This window comes from Bubalus bubalis, chromosome 2 (genome assembly GCF_019923935.1).
Source record: "Bubalus bubalis isolate 160015118507 breed Murrah chromosome 2, NDDB_SH_1, whole genome shotgun sequence".
In the NCBI taxonomy this organism is placed as follows: Eukaryota; Metazoa; Chordata; class Mammalia; order Artiodactyla; family Bovidae; genus Bubalus; species Bubalus bubalis.
In genome coordinates this window covers 142,152,142-142,166,344 of record NC_059158.1, presented here as the reverse complement: position 1 = coordinate 142,166,344, position 14,203 = coordinate 142,152,142, and the positions used below count along the sequence as shown (strand labels likewise).

The window sequence follows — 14,203 nt, the reverse complement described above, 5'->3', positions numbered from 1 at the left end:
TACCATATCTACTTCTTTTGTTGTTGTTCAGTCGTGTCCGAGTCTTTGTGACCCCATGGAGTGCAGCATGCCAGGTTCCCTGTCCTTCACTATCTCCCAGAGTTTGCTCAGACTCACATCCACTGAGTCAGCGATGCCATCCAACCATCTCATCTTCTGTCGCCTCCTTATCCTCGGGCCCTTAATCTTGCCCAGCATCAGGGTCTCTTCTAATGAGTTAATTCTTCACATCAGGTGAGCAAAATACTGGAGCTTCAGCTTCAGCATCAGCCCTTCCAGTGAATATTCAGGGTTGATTCCCTTTAGAATTGACTAGTTTAATCTCCTTGCAGTCCAAGGAACTCTCCGGAGTCTTCCCCAGCACCACAGTTCGAAAGCAAAAATTCTTTGGTGCTCAGCCTTCTTTATGGTCCAACTATCACATCCATACATGACTACTAGAAAAACCATAGCTTTAATTGGTTATGGGATGTTTAATTTTTTTTTTGTTTTTTTTTTTAAAAAGTTAACCTTTTTTTTGTTTTTAAAAATTCTCTTCTTTTTAATGGGTGTACATGTGTTCCCCATCCTGAACCCCCCCGCACCTCTCTCCCCATCCCATCCCTCAGGGTCATCCTAGTGGACAAGCCTTGAGCAACCTGTCCCATGCATTGAACCTGGACTGGCGATCTGTTTCACATATGATAATATACATGTTTCAATGCTATTCTCCCAAATCATTAACTAAAAAAAGTTAACAATTTTTAAAAATTTTATTTTAATTGGGATATAATGGCTTTACAATATTGTGTTAGTTTCTGCTGCACAACAACGAGAATCAGCTGCAAGTATCCATATGCCCCCTCCCTCCTGGTCCTCCCTCCCACCACATGCCCCATCCCACCCCTCTAGATCATCACAGAGCACTGAGCTGAGCTCCCTGTGTTACATAGCAACTTCCCACTAGCTATCTATTTTACACATGGTAGTGTATGTATGTCAGTGATCACTCTCTCAATTCGTCCTACCCTCTCCTTTCCCACCATGTGTCCACAAGTCCATTTTCTATGCCTGCATCTCTTTTTCTGCCCTGCAAATAGGTTCATCAGTACCATTTTTCTAGATTCCATATATATATATATATGTATTAATATACAATATTTTTATTTTTCTGACTTACTTCACTCTGTATGACAGATTCTAGGGTCATACACATCACTGTAACTGACCCAGTCTCATTCAATTTCATTCCTTTTTTGTTCCTTTTAAGCTCCGTGATGACCTAGAGGCGTAGGATGCAGAACTGGGGTGGGAGGGAGGAGATTATATACACACACACATATATAGCTGATTCACACTATTGTATAGCAGAAACTAACACAACATTGTAAAGCAATTATCTGCCAATGAAAAAAAATACCTTATAAATACACAGAAAACCTACAGTTACCAAAGGGTTAAGTAGGTGGAGGGATAAATCAGAAGTTTGGGATTAACAGATACACACTACTATATATAAGTAAACAATAAGGATCTACTGTATAGCACAAGGAACTATATTCAATATCTTTTAGTCTATACTAGAAAAGAATCTGAAAAAGAACATGAGAGAGAGAGACATACATATATCACTTTGCTATACACCTGAAACTAACACATTGTAAGTCAACTATATTTAATACTTAAAAAAAAAAAATCCACTGGCTTTGTTTCTCTGGAGAACCCTAATATAGTGGAACTGAGAGGCACTGTACCTTGGCCTCCAGTCACCTTTTGCAGTACACATATTGACTCTCCACCCAGATTTTGGAGAATTTCCTCTATGGTTCCTCTTGCTGAGGGGAATTTAGGAGGTTAGTGGGATGAACTATAGCTCCCCGACCCCCAACTACAGCCCCACCTCAAGGCCTCAGTTGGTACTTGTCTCGTCTCTCTCCTCCATGTTGGCAAGCCTTGGAGGCTTCTTGATGGAGTAACCCAAACATCCTTGAGGGAGACTGGCCAATAAACATGAAAAGGTTTGTGTTTTTAACTATTAATTTGTATATTATTTATCTCATTAGTGTCTAGTCTTAAAGCAATCATTTAAAAATAATTTTTAATGTAATGTCAAGTATGTGCAAGTAAAACCTGCTAATTGAGGTAAACCCAACTTATCACAGTCCAAAATACATACTCCCTTTAAGACAGCATATCCCCTTTGGCTAATAAGGTAAAACCTCAAGTTCTCTATGTCTTTATATGTTGTACCCCCTACAGGAGCAAGAATAATCATATAAAGGGCTGGAAGATCTGCTTCCACTGAATCAAATACCAAGTTGTCCCCAGTTCAAGAGGTTATATATCTATTTCTCTGAGAAAGAGCTTTCCTTGGCAAAACAAATTATAATCTATGTTTTAGCTCTGTCAAACCACACAAAATTATTAAGTATAAACTCAATTCAATAAATCTTTATTGAGCTCCCATGGAGTGCATGAATTTAGGATCTATAATTTACATAAGTAGAAAAGTGTTACTTTAGCCCCTTTAAAAAGAAACAAATTACAACTTCTGTGTGTATTTCAAGTGAATCATTTAATGTGAGTGAGGCTCAGTTTGATATTACCAGAAATATTAACAGAAGAAAGTGGGAAAGTATAAGCATTTTCCCTTCTATCAGAAAAGGGTTTGACGCCAGGATAAAACCCTGTTGTTTTAACAATGGCTGATCAAAAAGGCTACGATCTGGAAGTAAAAAATGTACTTAGAAGCACTGTCCTCTGCGGGCTCATTCCCCTGAGGGCAGCAAAATGCTGAAAAATTTAACTGGCTCAAAAATCATACTGAGAGATCAAAAAGAAGAGTTAGTCACAGCTTGGGGAAGAATATTTTTTTCATGTCATCTGTCATCTACAGATGATACTAAATGTAGTTAGAGTAATAATTCCAAAGTTTCCCTGGAGTTGTCAGAGTACTCTGAGCTAACCAAACGGGCTATAAACTCCTGCTCCTTTGAACAGAGTGGTTTCAAATGATACATTCTCCAGTGCACCAACTGTATTTTCAAGTATAATTCTAGTATTTGTACCTAGCAATACAGAAGAAAAAGCAGCAGGGAGAAAGTGTCAAGTATATAGGACATAAAAGGATCCGGCAGCCCTAGAATTCCCAGTCTGAGTCTTTTTCATCAGGAAAATCACATTCTGGCTCAGTCCAAGGTGATGCTGGAGACAGTGATATTGATGGCTTGTGACAAGGAGGAGGCAACAGTGAGAGTATTGAACTCTGGTTTTCTTCTTTCATCTGTTAAATAAACTCAAAATAAGGTTGAAGGCACACAAATTCAATACATTAATTTTTAAAAAATAATAAACTTTTAAAGAAGTCATGTTATAAGTGTTTAAATTGTTTTAGGTATTTTCACTTAAACATGCCTTTGATTCTGATCATCTGAAAACAAGTAGTACTAACCAAATAAACTGATTTTTATCAGAGAATTATTTTGCCCCTCCATCATTTCTAGCCAATATAGAAAAATACCTCTAAATTAATCAAAATATAAACTTAGAATAAAGTAACATGTGATGATGTTCCATTTGTTTTATTTTAGAAAGTCTACAAAAATGTTTTGTTTTTAATTTTACCTTGTAAGAAAGTTATTAAGAATCTCAGTAACCAAACTGTCCCATTAAGCTAACAAAATGATGTGACTTTAATAGTACTAAAAAACATCTAGACAACAAAGATAAATCAGCTCACCTGTTTGAAGAAAACATGGGACAGTAAGCTGCTTGCTGATGGCCTGAAATTTTTTTTAAAAAAATTATAAAAAAAGAACCTATTAGAATGTAGATATTTTGGTTTAAACTGTTAGAATATAAGTTTAAAGCTATAAAACAATATACAAAAATTGAAAGGAAAAAGAATATATGTAAAGAGGTCCAATTCTTAGCTTCAACCTTGACTAATTAATTCTAGAGATTGTCTTCAACTACTCCATGATTTTCCTCATAGCTCAGTTGGTAAAAAATCCACCTGCAATGCAGGAGCCCCTGGTTTGATTCCTGGGTTGGGAAGATCCGCTGGAGAAGGGATAGGCTGCCCACTCCATAGTCTACCCACTCCAGTATTCCTGGGCTTCCCTTGTGGCTCAGCTGGTAAAGAATCCACCTGCAATGTGGGAGACGTGGGTTCGATCCCTGGGTTGGGAAGATCTCCTGGAGAAGGGAAAGGCTATCCTCTCCAGTATTCTGGTCTGGAGAATTCCATGGACTGTATAGTCCATGGTGTCAAAGAGTTGGACACAACTGAGTGACCTTTACTTTCACTCCATGACTTAATATTTATTAGGCACTAACCAATTATAACAAATTATCCTAGGCATTAAGGAGCTTAAAAAAAAAATTGACACTTTATTTCTAAAATATTAATGCTAATATTATCTATGATAATAATTACTTTAATACCAGCAACTAACACTCTTGTACTGCTTGGAAGTTTCTAAAATGGCTTAACATAAGCATAGTAACTCATGTCCAGAAACATTAACTGATTTTTGTAAGGGGATTCGGTTAGGAAATGATACAGTGGAGACTGAAGCCCAAGTATTGACTTCAAACCTAGTATTCTTCCCATTTATTCACTGTCTCTACTTGCTTTAGGCACTGGTATTTTCTGGATTAGTCTATAGTTTTTTGGAAAAAAGACTGATAGAAGATTTGAACTTGGCATGAAGCAAATATCACAAAAACTTTTATGAACCACGGATGTTTTATGCTATTTAGATCTGACCAGTATTACCTTTTCTCAGGATCCTGTTGCAAACAGAGCTGTACCAAGCTGAGGAAGGCAGGAGAGAATGTTTTTGAGGAGGGTGTTTGCAATCTGTCACTATTTACGGTGCGAGTTCCACTGGAGACATGTACACTTTCTCCAATCCCAGAGTCTACACCTGATCGCGAATTTTTCATTCTGGATTCTGACTGAGGAAAAATACTGGCATCCAATGGACTGTAGGGAGGACCTTTCAGTTTCTGTAATAACATCTAAAAGAAGAAAATTTTCCTTCAACCTTTTTCAGGCAAAATATTAAAACAATAACAATGACAGTAAGGATCCTAAGAGTTTAAAAGATGTTTAAAAGAAATTATCTAGAATATAAGGGATCTCGTGAAGGGAAAGTAGTTCAGGAATTTTGGCAGCACTTACCTGTGTCCTGTGCATGTCTTGGAAAGGAACCTGCCCACTGGCCAATTCACAGGCTGTAATCCCAACGCTGTAAATATCTGACTTTACATTATATCCATGTAAATCCTATAGAACAATTAATTTGAAGTCCTTTAGTGTAAATACCCTTTAAAAAGTTACATACATATGCTTTTTTTTGATAAAGGATGGTGATTAATAATGGAAAAAACTTGTGAGAAATCGAGATACACCTAATATTTGATATACATTTAAAAATTCCTAACAGAATAATTTTGACAAGAAAGAATAAAAAAAGTCTTGCAGTAGGCCTTTCATCAGTCTGAATGTAAGGGCACAATTGTCCTTTTGTCAAACTCAGAAGACACTCAAGACGCATAGACAACCCAATGCAATGGCCACACCTGACCTGTCTCAGTAGTTCTGGACTCAGCCACGGCTGCACTGATGTGCTGAACTGTGGGAAATCATACACAGCCCTATGCCTCTGTCCGTGCTTAACCAAACTATGCAGGTGGGACAGGCCAGAGAGGGTCACTAGGCCATCACCAGAAATGAGGATATGGCTGGCTTTAATACTCCTAGAACAAAAAGAAACAATCCTAAATACTAAGAAATTGGCCAAGAAAGAAAGAATAGAAATATGGTCAGAATAAATTCATGTATTCCCTTGGAAATTAAATACTCTTTATAAAATAATATTTAAAGCACGAAGTTATAATTTAAAGTTAAATGCAATATTATCCAATAAAAGATAGCCTCTGATGGGATTAACAAAATTTATAAAGACATGTCTAATATAAAAATTTCCTTTGTCAAATATAGAAGAGCCTTGTTTTTCATTTGAAACATGGAAGATTGGAAACTAATAGAGCAGGACGGCCAATAGTCTGGTAAAGTATAATAAAAGCTTGATTAATTAGAATACTGTCTGTTAGAAATCTTCAGTTAACCAGAATGCTGCTAAGAAATAATAAAGAGTAAGAAAAAAAGCTTTAAGGAGGTAAAATAAACAATAAGAAAACAAGCTTATTTAAAAGTAACTTAATTAAAAAGGAAAAAAATTTCCCAAGTATCTCAGAGCAGCACTGTTTTCAACATTCAGCCGATCACTTCTGTACCTACAGTTCGGCAACTAGAGAACTGGTATTTAGTATGATAATCTCAATGTGCTACATACAAAAACACTTAAGGAATCAAAGGTTTAGTTACAACTCGTATACGATATAAACATGACATAAAGCTGAAAAGCAGGTAAAGAAGCTCTTTATTTGCTTAAGAAAAAAACAAAACACAAGAGCGAACTAGGATCGCACTCCCCACAGCTTATAGTTGAAACAGGCAGGTTCTTGTATCCCTCATCACTGAGACATGAGCTCACTGGAGGGCAGGCATTTCACCCCAGTGCTGAGCAAAGCACTTGGCACAGAGGAGGTGGGCTGAACATTTCTAGTGAATGAACCATAAAATGTAAGCATCTACTTTAACTACTGGTCCCTTCCTCCCCCAATATTCATTTGCAAATTTCCTATCCTCCATTTTAACACTCAACTGTTTCTTCCTAACAGCTCCCTAAAACACTTCTTCCTCTCAAATTCTTTCATTTTGTAAAGTACAAATAAGTAAATACCTGTGAATACAGCCATTTTGATGCAGATAGTTCAACCCTCTCACTGCTCCAAAGAGAATGTTCCTTATTAAAGTTTCACTCATTCCTTCAGGAAAGTAAGTCCTCAAGAGTTGACTTGCTGAACCTGAAAGAGACCCCTGAAATCCTCATATGAACACTAAAAGTGACTTTGTTTCTACATTTTAAATGTTATCAACAATCAACACATACACACATGCTACATTTTAGAGTCTAACCATTTTCCTATGCAAAGGTAATTTCCCTTCAAGAATCTTTAAAAAGACTTTTCTAATGACATGCTAGAGATTAGGACAGTGAATTAATAATACTCAATATTAGTGAAAAAATACATACTGTGTGAGAATATATATATTTTTAAACCCACAGGCAATCCATAAAAGCATTCTAAAAAAAATCAAACCTCTAAAATCCATTTATTTATTCAACACACCTACTGATCACGACTTTATGCTAGGTATTTTATGAGCACCTGGGGACACCAAAAGGAAAAATACATACATGATCCTGCCCTTGAGAAGCTCAAATCCAGAGAAGGGAGACAGATACACAGATGTTTACAATGCAGTTAAATTAGTTTACAAATGCAGAGAAACAAAGACAGGGATGGTGTACACAAGTAGGAAAACTACATCTACTTGAAGAAAAATAGCAGCTCTCCATTGAGAGAGAAAGGAAACTGAAGGGAAAAAAGACAGCTTGTTCAAAGGCATGGATTTCTTGGAGAAATCAGAGGTGGTTTCACTGATCATGAGAGCCATTCTACCTTTTTTTCTGAAGACTAAATTCAACATGAACCAGATATAGAAATATATCATGAAAACTAGAATTGGCCAGGTTTATAAATTAAAAGTAGTAAACCATAAATCTAAGATCACACTCATCCTTATAATTACATCATCCAGGCTAAACCATGAGTTATTTTACCTAAAATGAGTTTTCTTACCATAGGCCATAAAAGGAGAAATAACCCAAAGCCAGCTGCCAACAGTGAAAACAGTCCAGTAAGTTGTAATATTGGGATGCCGGAAAAAGTGGGATAGAATCACTGCTTTCTAGTATAGACACACAAGAGACAAGACATTTAAAAACAATGGTTTTTCCTTCATGATGAAGATAACAGCAGTGGCAGCTTACTAGTACTAATAATGGAGTTTTTAGTACTAAGCACTCTTCTTGTACTGTCATGTCTTTCAATCTCACAACCACTACACAGAGTATGTTGCATTGTAATTCCCATTTTATAGAAGAGAATATTTAAAAACAAGATAGAAAATTTGTTCAAGAGCACATAATTAATGAAAGTAGGACAGTCTGACTCCAGAGGTCATATTCAATAACTGTTCTGTGTTCTTATGATAGAAACATTTAAAAAATACATTAAAACATGAAGATAAAAGTCCCTTCTAACACTAAATGATAGAACCACTGTTAATATTTCAGTATAATTTCTTCCAATCTTTTTCTGTTCAATGTACATGTGCACAAATACGTTAAATACGTTAAAAATTGAGATAATATAAAAATGAAATCCTTTCTCTTTTTATATCAAAAATGATGAGTGACAATGGAAATAGTATTATAATATTCCTGAAATGCAATCTGTTAAAATTTATCAATTCAGAAGCTAATTTAACTTAGCCGTATGAAAAAGAAACTGTTTGCTTTTGTTTTTTTCTATTTTCCTATTATTTGTGACTGGACTGATGAGGAATATTTAAATTAATTTCAGACCAGTGTTTCAAATATGACTTTCATTTGAAGGAACTTAGAGTAGACACCAAAGTTTGAATTTATTTGTTCTTTCATTGATCTGGCTTCCTTTCTTTCCAATTCTATAATTTTATGTTTATTAAAAGAAAGGAATCTACCTTTTTCTAACAGAAGTACTAATTTATGAAAAAGAAAAGTTCTTACAAATGTATCTCCTCAAATAGACATTAAATTAGACGTATCTTTATTTTTTTTTTTTTGTATTGTTACCTGTAAAGCTTTTAGGCGTTCTTCAGTGCAGTTTTCCAAATTTGTAATTTTTATAGTGACCAGTGTTCCTGTAGGAGTATGCCGTGCAAGATGGACAGAAGTCAAGTTGTCAAATCCCCTTCCTAAAATCAGACGTAAAACTCATGTTAAAAACCAAAGAGAGAAACTGATAACCTGGACTTTATCAAAATTAACTTTTGCTCTTCAAGAAAACACTGATAAGAAAATGGGAAGGCAAGCCACTGACTCAAAGTATTAACAATATTCGTATCTGATAGGATTCACATCCAGGGTACCACATAAAGAACTCCTACAGCTCTAAAATAAATGACAAACATCCCAATTAAAAATTAGGCAGAAGATTAAACAGGCAAGCCAAAAAGTAGAAAAGAAATGGCCAATAAGCACATGAAAAGATGTTCAAGATAGAGGAGCACAAATTAAACACAGTATACCATTATATACCTATTGTAATGGCTAATACTGTGACTTGATAAACAAGTTGTGACATACTCCAACAACAGAATGTTTACTCAGCAATCCCCTGCTCCAAGTCCCCGGCAACCACTGATACAATTTGTTTGTTATGTAAATAGTATCATAAGGAGTACAGTTTTTTAGGGTCTGGCTTCTTTCACTTAGCATAATGCTTTTAAGATTCATCCATGTTTCAGTAATTTCTTTCTATTGCAGAGTAATAATAGGACTTCCCTGTAGCTCAAACAGTAAATAATCTGCCTGCAATGCAGGAGACCAGGGTTCAATCCCTGGGTTGGGAGGTTCCTCTGGAGAAGGGAATGGCAATCTACTCCAATATTCAGATGGTAAAAGAATCTGCCTGCAGTGTGGAGACCCAGATTCGATCCCTGGATCTGGAAGATCCCCTTGAGAAGGAAATGGCAACCCACTCCAGTATTCTTGCCTGGAAAATCCCAGGGACAGAGGTGCCTGGCAGAGTAATAATCCATCAAATGTACATACCACAATTTATTTATCTGTTCATAAGTTGATAATGTACTTGGGTTGTTTTCAGTCTTTGGTGACTATAGAAATAAAATTGCCAAAAACATTCTTTAAGTAGACACATGTTTTCATTTTTCTCTGGCAAATACCTTCAAGCGGGATTGCTGGATCATGTATGTTTAGCCTTATAAGAAGTTGTGAAAGTGTTTTTGAAAGTGGCTGAACCACTTTGCATTCCCACAAGCGATGTGTACGAACTGCAGTTGCTTGACATACTTATCAGCATTTGTTGCTGTTAGTTTTTAAACTAAAAACATCTAGAATGGTAATCTATTAACAGACATCTAATAAATATTAGTTTCCTCCCTCTCTCCACAGTTACCAAATTCTGCCACTTTTATTGTTGAAGTGAAGTTAATCTGAGGTTCATCCCTTTCTCCCCAGTATCAGCACCACTTGCCCAAGTCCTGTCCTTATTCTCCGGATAGACTGACTTCCTCACCTGCCCTACATTCTGAACCAGCACACGCACCAAAACCACTGATGGAGCCACTTCAAAAGCCTGTGCCAAGGTCCCATTCACCAGAAATTTTGATTCAGTAGGTCTGATGGGATTCATACACTGCAATTTTTAAAAAGACTCAGGTGATGAGGATGATACTTCTGGTTTTAAACCACTGATCTTCTCTGTCTTTCAGGTTATTGCCTGGAACTGCTGCCAGTTGTCCTAAATTTAACATTTTATCAAAAGAAAGGTACTACAGTGCAGCAGCTGAGGGCTTAGACCTTACAAGGACAAAAGTCTGCTTTCGAATTACTTAAATTCTCAGTCTCAGTATCTTCATCTATTAAATGGGAGGAGTAAACAAGCGAGATGAAAAAAATTCATACAAAATGTTCAGCCTAATGCCTACTGGATGCTACTATTATCATCATCACTATTCCACAATGTCTCTCGAGCACAGAGTGTGAACCTCTATACACCCCATATAAGGTCTTCCACAATATGTTCCAAACCTCCTTTTTCAGATGTATCCATTTATTTTTCAGATTTCTCTCCTTATTGCCTATGTTCTCTTTGTTCCTGAATCTAGGCACAGAGCAACCACATTGATAGTCCTTCCTCAGTCACCTACTGGAGTATTTTTTTAATCTTTTTTTATTGACATCATCTGAAAGTCCCTTCTAATTTGGGGAGCATTTTCTACCAGTGCTATTTTATTGTATAAAAAGTAAAATCCTTATTCTTTGTCACCTTGACCCTCACAGGTGAGGGTCAATGATCTAAGCTTAGTCAACTGGAGGATGAAGTAAGTGACAAAGGAAGCAGGGGCAGTCAGAATTCACTTAAAACTTATCTAAAATCCCATTTTTAGTAGAAATTTTTTTCAGTTAAGTGTGGAACTCCCCAGTGGGGTCCAGTGTCTGGTGGTAAAAGCACCTACTCATGTACATTAGCGAGGCTGCTCTTATGCTATGACCCTTCTTGTGGTTTTAGCCACAGAGCTTCTCTTGGCTTTTTCCAAGTATATTTTTCTAGCCAATGATTCTGTGAGTTAGCAAAATTGCTCAAAAAATTCCTTCTTTGATTCTGCTGTTTGAACAAAAACCCTGACTAGAATATTTAGTAAACTTTTCCTCATACTTCAGGATCCAGCCCCTTTTTTGCCATCTTCCTTGACTCCTAGAATAGTCAAGATGAACAGTTGGATGCTCCATCTTCTCTGTTCCCATAACGCTTAGCATAGCTCTACTACAGTACTTTCCAGTACATAAGACAAAGCTGTCTTTCATGTTTATCGTCCCAGAGAGGATGTGAACTCCTCAAGTGTTTTACATGGCTTTATATCCCTGGCACCTAACACAGTACCTTTTTGCAGTGCTTAACAGATGTTTCTGAATAGTCAAAACAAATTTTCACATGTATAAGACTATAAACGATAACTCAGCCTGTTCCAAACCTAACTGAAAAAAGTTTCTACTACAAATGGAATTTTAGGTAAGGTTTTAAGTTAGAAGAAAGTAATTTGGTTAAAGGACTGTGACTGAAAAGACTTACATGATTTGATTTAATTCAGACAAATGATGAGAGGTTTCCTACAATAAAGATTCAAACAAATATTTATTCAGTATCCTCCTCCTCTATAAGTACTTCAGTGAAAAAGTAAAAATTCTAGAAAGTAATCTTGAAAAAAATCTGGCTACTGTTTTAGGACAAATAAAATTAATAGATCCATTTGATTGACACAATTAACATTTAGTTTTATGATGTGGGTAACAACAGAAAAAGACTGCTAACAAAATAATCATTTGTCATCAATTTCATTCCAAACAATGATGAGTCAAATAATTGCACTGTATAATTATTACCTATTTCCACTTGGAGTTCATAGTGAGAAACATTGGTGGAACAGATCACTTCACTGGCTCTAGTGGACGAAGGCCGCAAGGAAAGGGTTGGCTCATCAACCTGCATTGTTTTGAAAACATGAAAACAAAATAGGTATAAACTTTTTTGGTGCCCCAACTGAGTCCCTTACTCCAGTATAAAATACTGATATTGTCTTTTCAAACACACAAGTGCTTATTAGGAAGGTATTGAAAGGTGGCTTGAGAGACTATTTTAAGATCCAAAAAGTATTCACAATAGCTAACAAGTTATGCCTATCAGCCTGTGAAGCAGGGTAGGGCTAGAGAAGCAGATTTACAGGTAGTGAAGAACACTTTTCAGCTCAATTTTCAGGAAGCATTGTCAGGAGCTGCTAAGAATGGCTGTTGAGCCCTTGGGGTATCTAACAAATATATCAAGGGAAGAGATGCAAAGACCTATGAAAAATATTCTATTCTGCTGTTCTTGCTTCAAGTGGTTGCCAGTTACAATCATTACACATTCAGCTATTATGCTCAACTAGTGGAGATGTTAACAGTCAAGGAACAATTTCCACACTGTGGCTTATTAAAAGAAGCTGAAGAAGTTTTTCACAAGATGAGATGAATCAGAAGGGAGGTCAGAAAGAAAAATAAACCTCAAGAGATGGGAGAAAAGAATAGGGTATAGAAGTCCTGAGTTAATGACCTTACTACTGTGGCCTTTCACAGGGTACTATGGAGTCAAGAGTCCTAAGTCTGCACCAGATCCCAGGGGCAGTAAAATAACATACATGCAGGAGAAAGAAGTGACCAGCACCACTGGTGTCATATGATAGCCACGAGGATTTCCAAAAGACACTTAGTAGCCTTTACAGGCACCAGCAGGTGGCAGGAATCTTGTTACTACCTCCAAGGTAAAGAGAATGAAGAGGCAGTTAGAAATAACATTACTATGTACTAGGAATTCTGCTAACCACTTTTTACATTTGATTCTACATGTTCCTTAAACTTTTAAGAGAGCAGAATATAATTATAAGATCCTGGCAAAAGGTGAATAAAGGTGAATAGTCTTCAAGAGGGATAAGCTGTAAGTCTGTCAGGAAGGCTAGAGCACAAAATGAATTGAGACTTACAGTTCACTGCTAGAAAAAATATGGCATCAGATTATCAAATGATGGGTTGAAATCAGGCTAATAAACCTCTACTTTGCATCCATCGACTCCATTAGGGAACAGTCTTCTTTAAACTAGAAGATGCACTTAATTTGTAATTAAGTAGCTGAAGACCAAAACAGATTGTTTTAAATAGGTTAAACCTCCAGATCAAATATCCTTACATCTAGAATATTAAGTCTGCAAATACAGTAGAACTCAGGTGAGAAACCAGAATGGAAACAGTCGAACATTAACTCAATTTTGAGAAAAGGGAAAAATTATAAAGGGGAAAGCTTGATGCTGTTACCCAGTAAGGTCTGGTATCAAATTACTACATAGACCGTTATGGACACTTAAGAAAACAACATTAGCAGTCACAAGAAGACAAAATAGGTTTACTAAGAGTAAATCATTTTGAACCTCAGCACTCTTTTTGATTTGATAACTAGTTAGAGAATTAAAAGCAAAAATCATAGCAGTGTCCTTGTCCTTCTCAAACTTTTTAAATAATTTTCTAAAAATTCAAAAGACTTGGCTAATGAATAGTCTAGAAAAAAGTGATGAAAACAATACCATTTATAATAGCATCAAAAAGAATAAAGTACTTAGAAATTAACTGAACCAAAGCACTGAAAGGCCTATACAATGGAAACTACAAAATGCTGCCAAAAGAAATTAAAGAAGACATTACTGAATGGAAACTCACCTCATGTTCAAAGACTGTAAGATTTAATATTATGAAAATGCAAAGCATCTCAAATAGTAAAAACACCTTGAAAAAAAAATTGGAAGACTCACTCTTCCTGATTTCAAAATCTACTACAAAGCTACAGTACTTAAAACAATGCAGTACTGACAAAAAAGACAGACATATAGGGCAACAGAACAGAGAACTCAGAAATCAAACCTCATGTATATAGT

At 36.2% G+C, this 14,203-nt stretch overlaps 1 protein-coding gene across 1 annotated transcript in view; it reads right to left on the bottom strand.

Annotated features, from left to right (window-relative positions):
• Nucleotides 1–2,415: 2,415 nt before the first annotated feature.
• STRADB (STE20 related adaptor beta) overlaps nucleotides 2,416–14,203 on the bottom strand; it is a 31,305-nt gene continuing 19,517 nt past the window's right edge. Inside the window, exons 4-12 of the mRNA XM_006080529.3 lie at nucleotides 12,129–12,228; nucleotides 8,796–8,917; nucleotides 7,759–7,867; nucleotides 6,795–6,918; nucleotides 5,574–5,745; nucleotides 5,168–5,272; nucleotides 4,760–5,004; nucleotides 3,719–3,761; nucleotides 2,416–3,262 (exon numbers count right to left, since the gene is read on the bottom strand). Of these exons, the coding sequence (XP_006080591.1) occupies nucleotides 3,119–3,262; nucleotides 3,719–3,761; nucleotides 4,760–5,004; nucleotides 5,168–5,272; nucleotides 5,574–5,745; nucleotides 6,795–6,918; nucleotides 7,759–7,867; nucleotides 8,796–8,917; nucleotides 12,129–12,228 (1,164 nt within the window). The 3' untranslated portion in view covers nucleotides 2,416–3,118. The remainder of the gene's footprint in view (nucleotides 3,263–3,718; nucleotides 3,762–4,759; nucleotides 5,005–5,167; nucleotides 5,273–5,573; nucleotides 5,746–6,794; nucleotides 6,919–7,758; nucleotides 7,868–8,795; nucleotides 8,918–12,128; nucleotides 12,229–14,203) is intronic.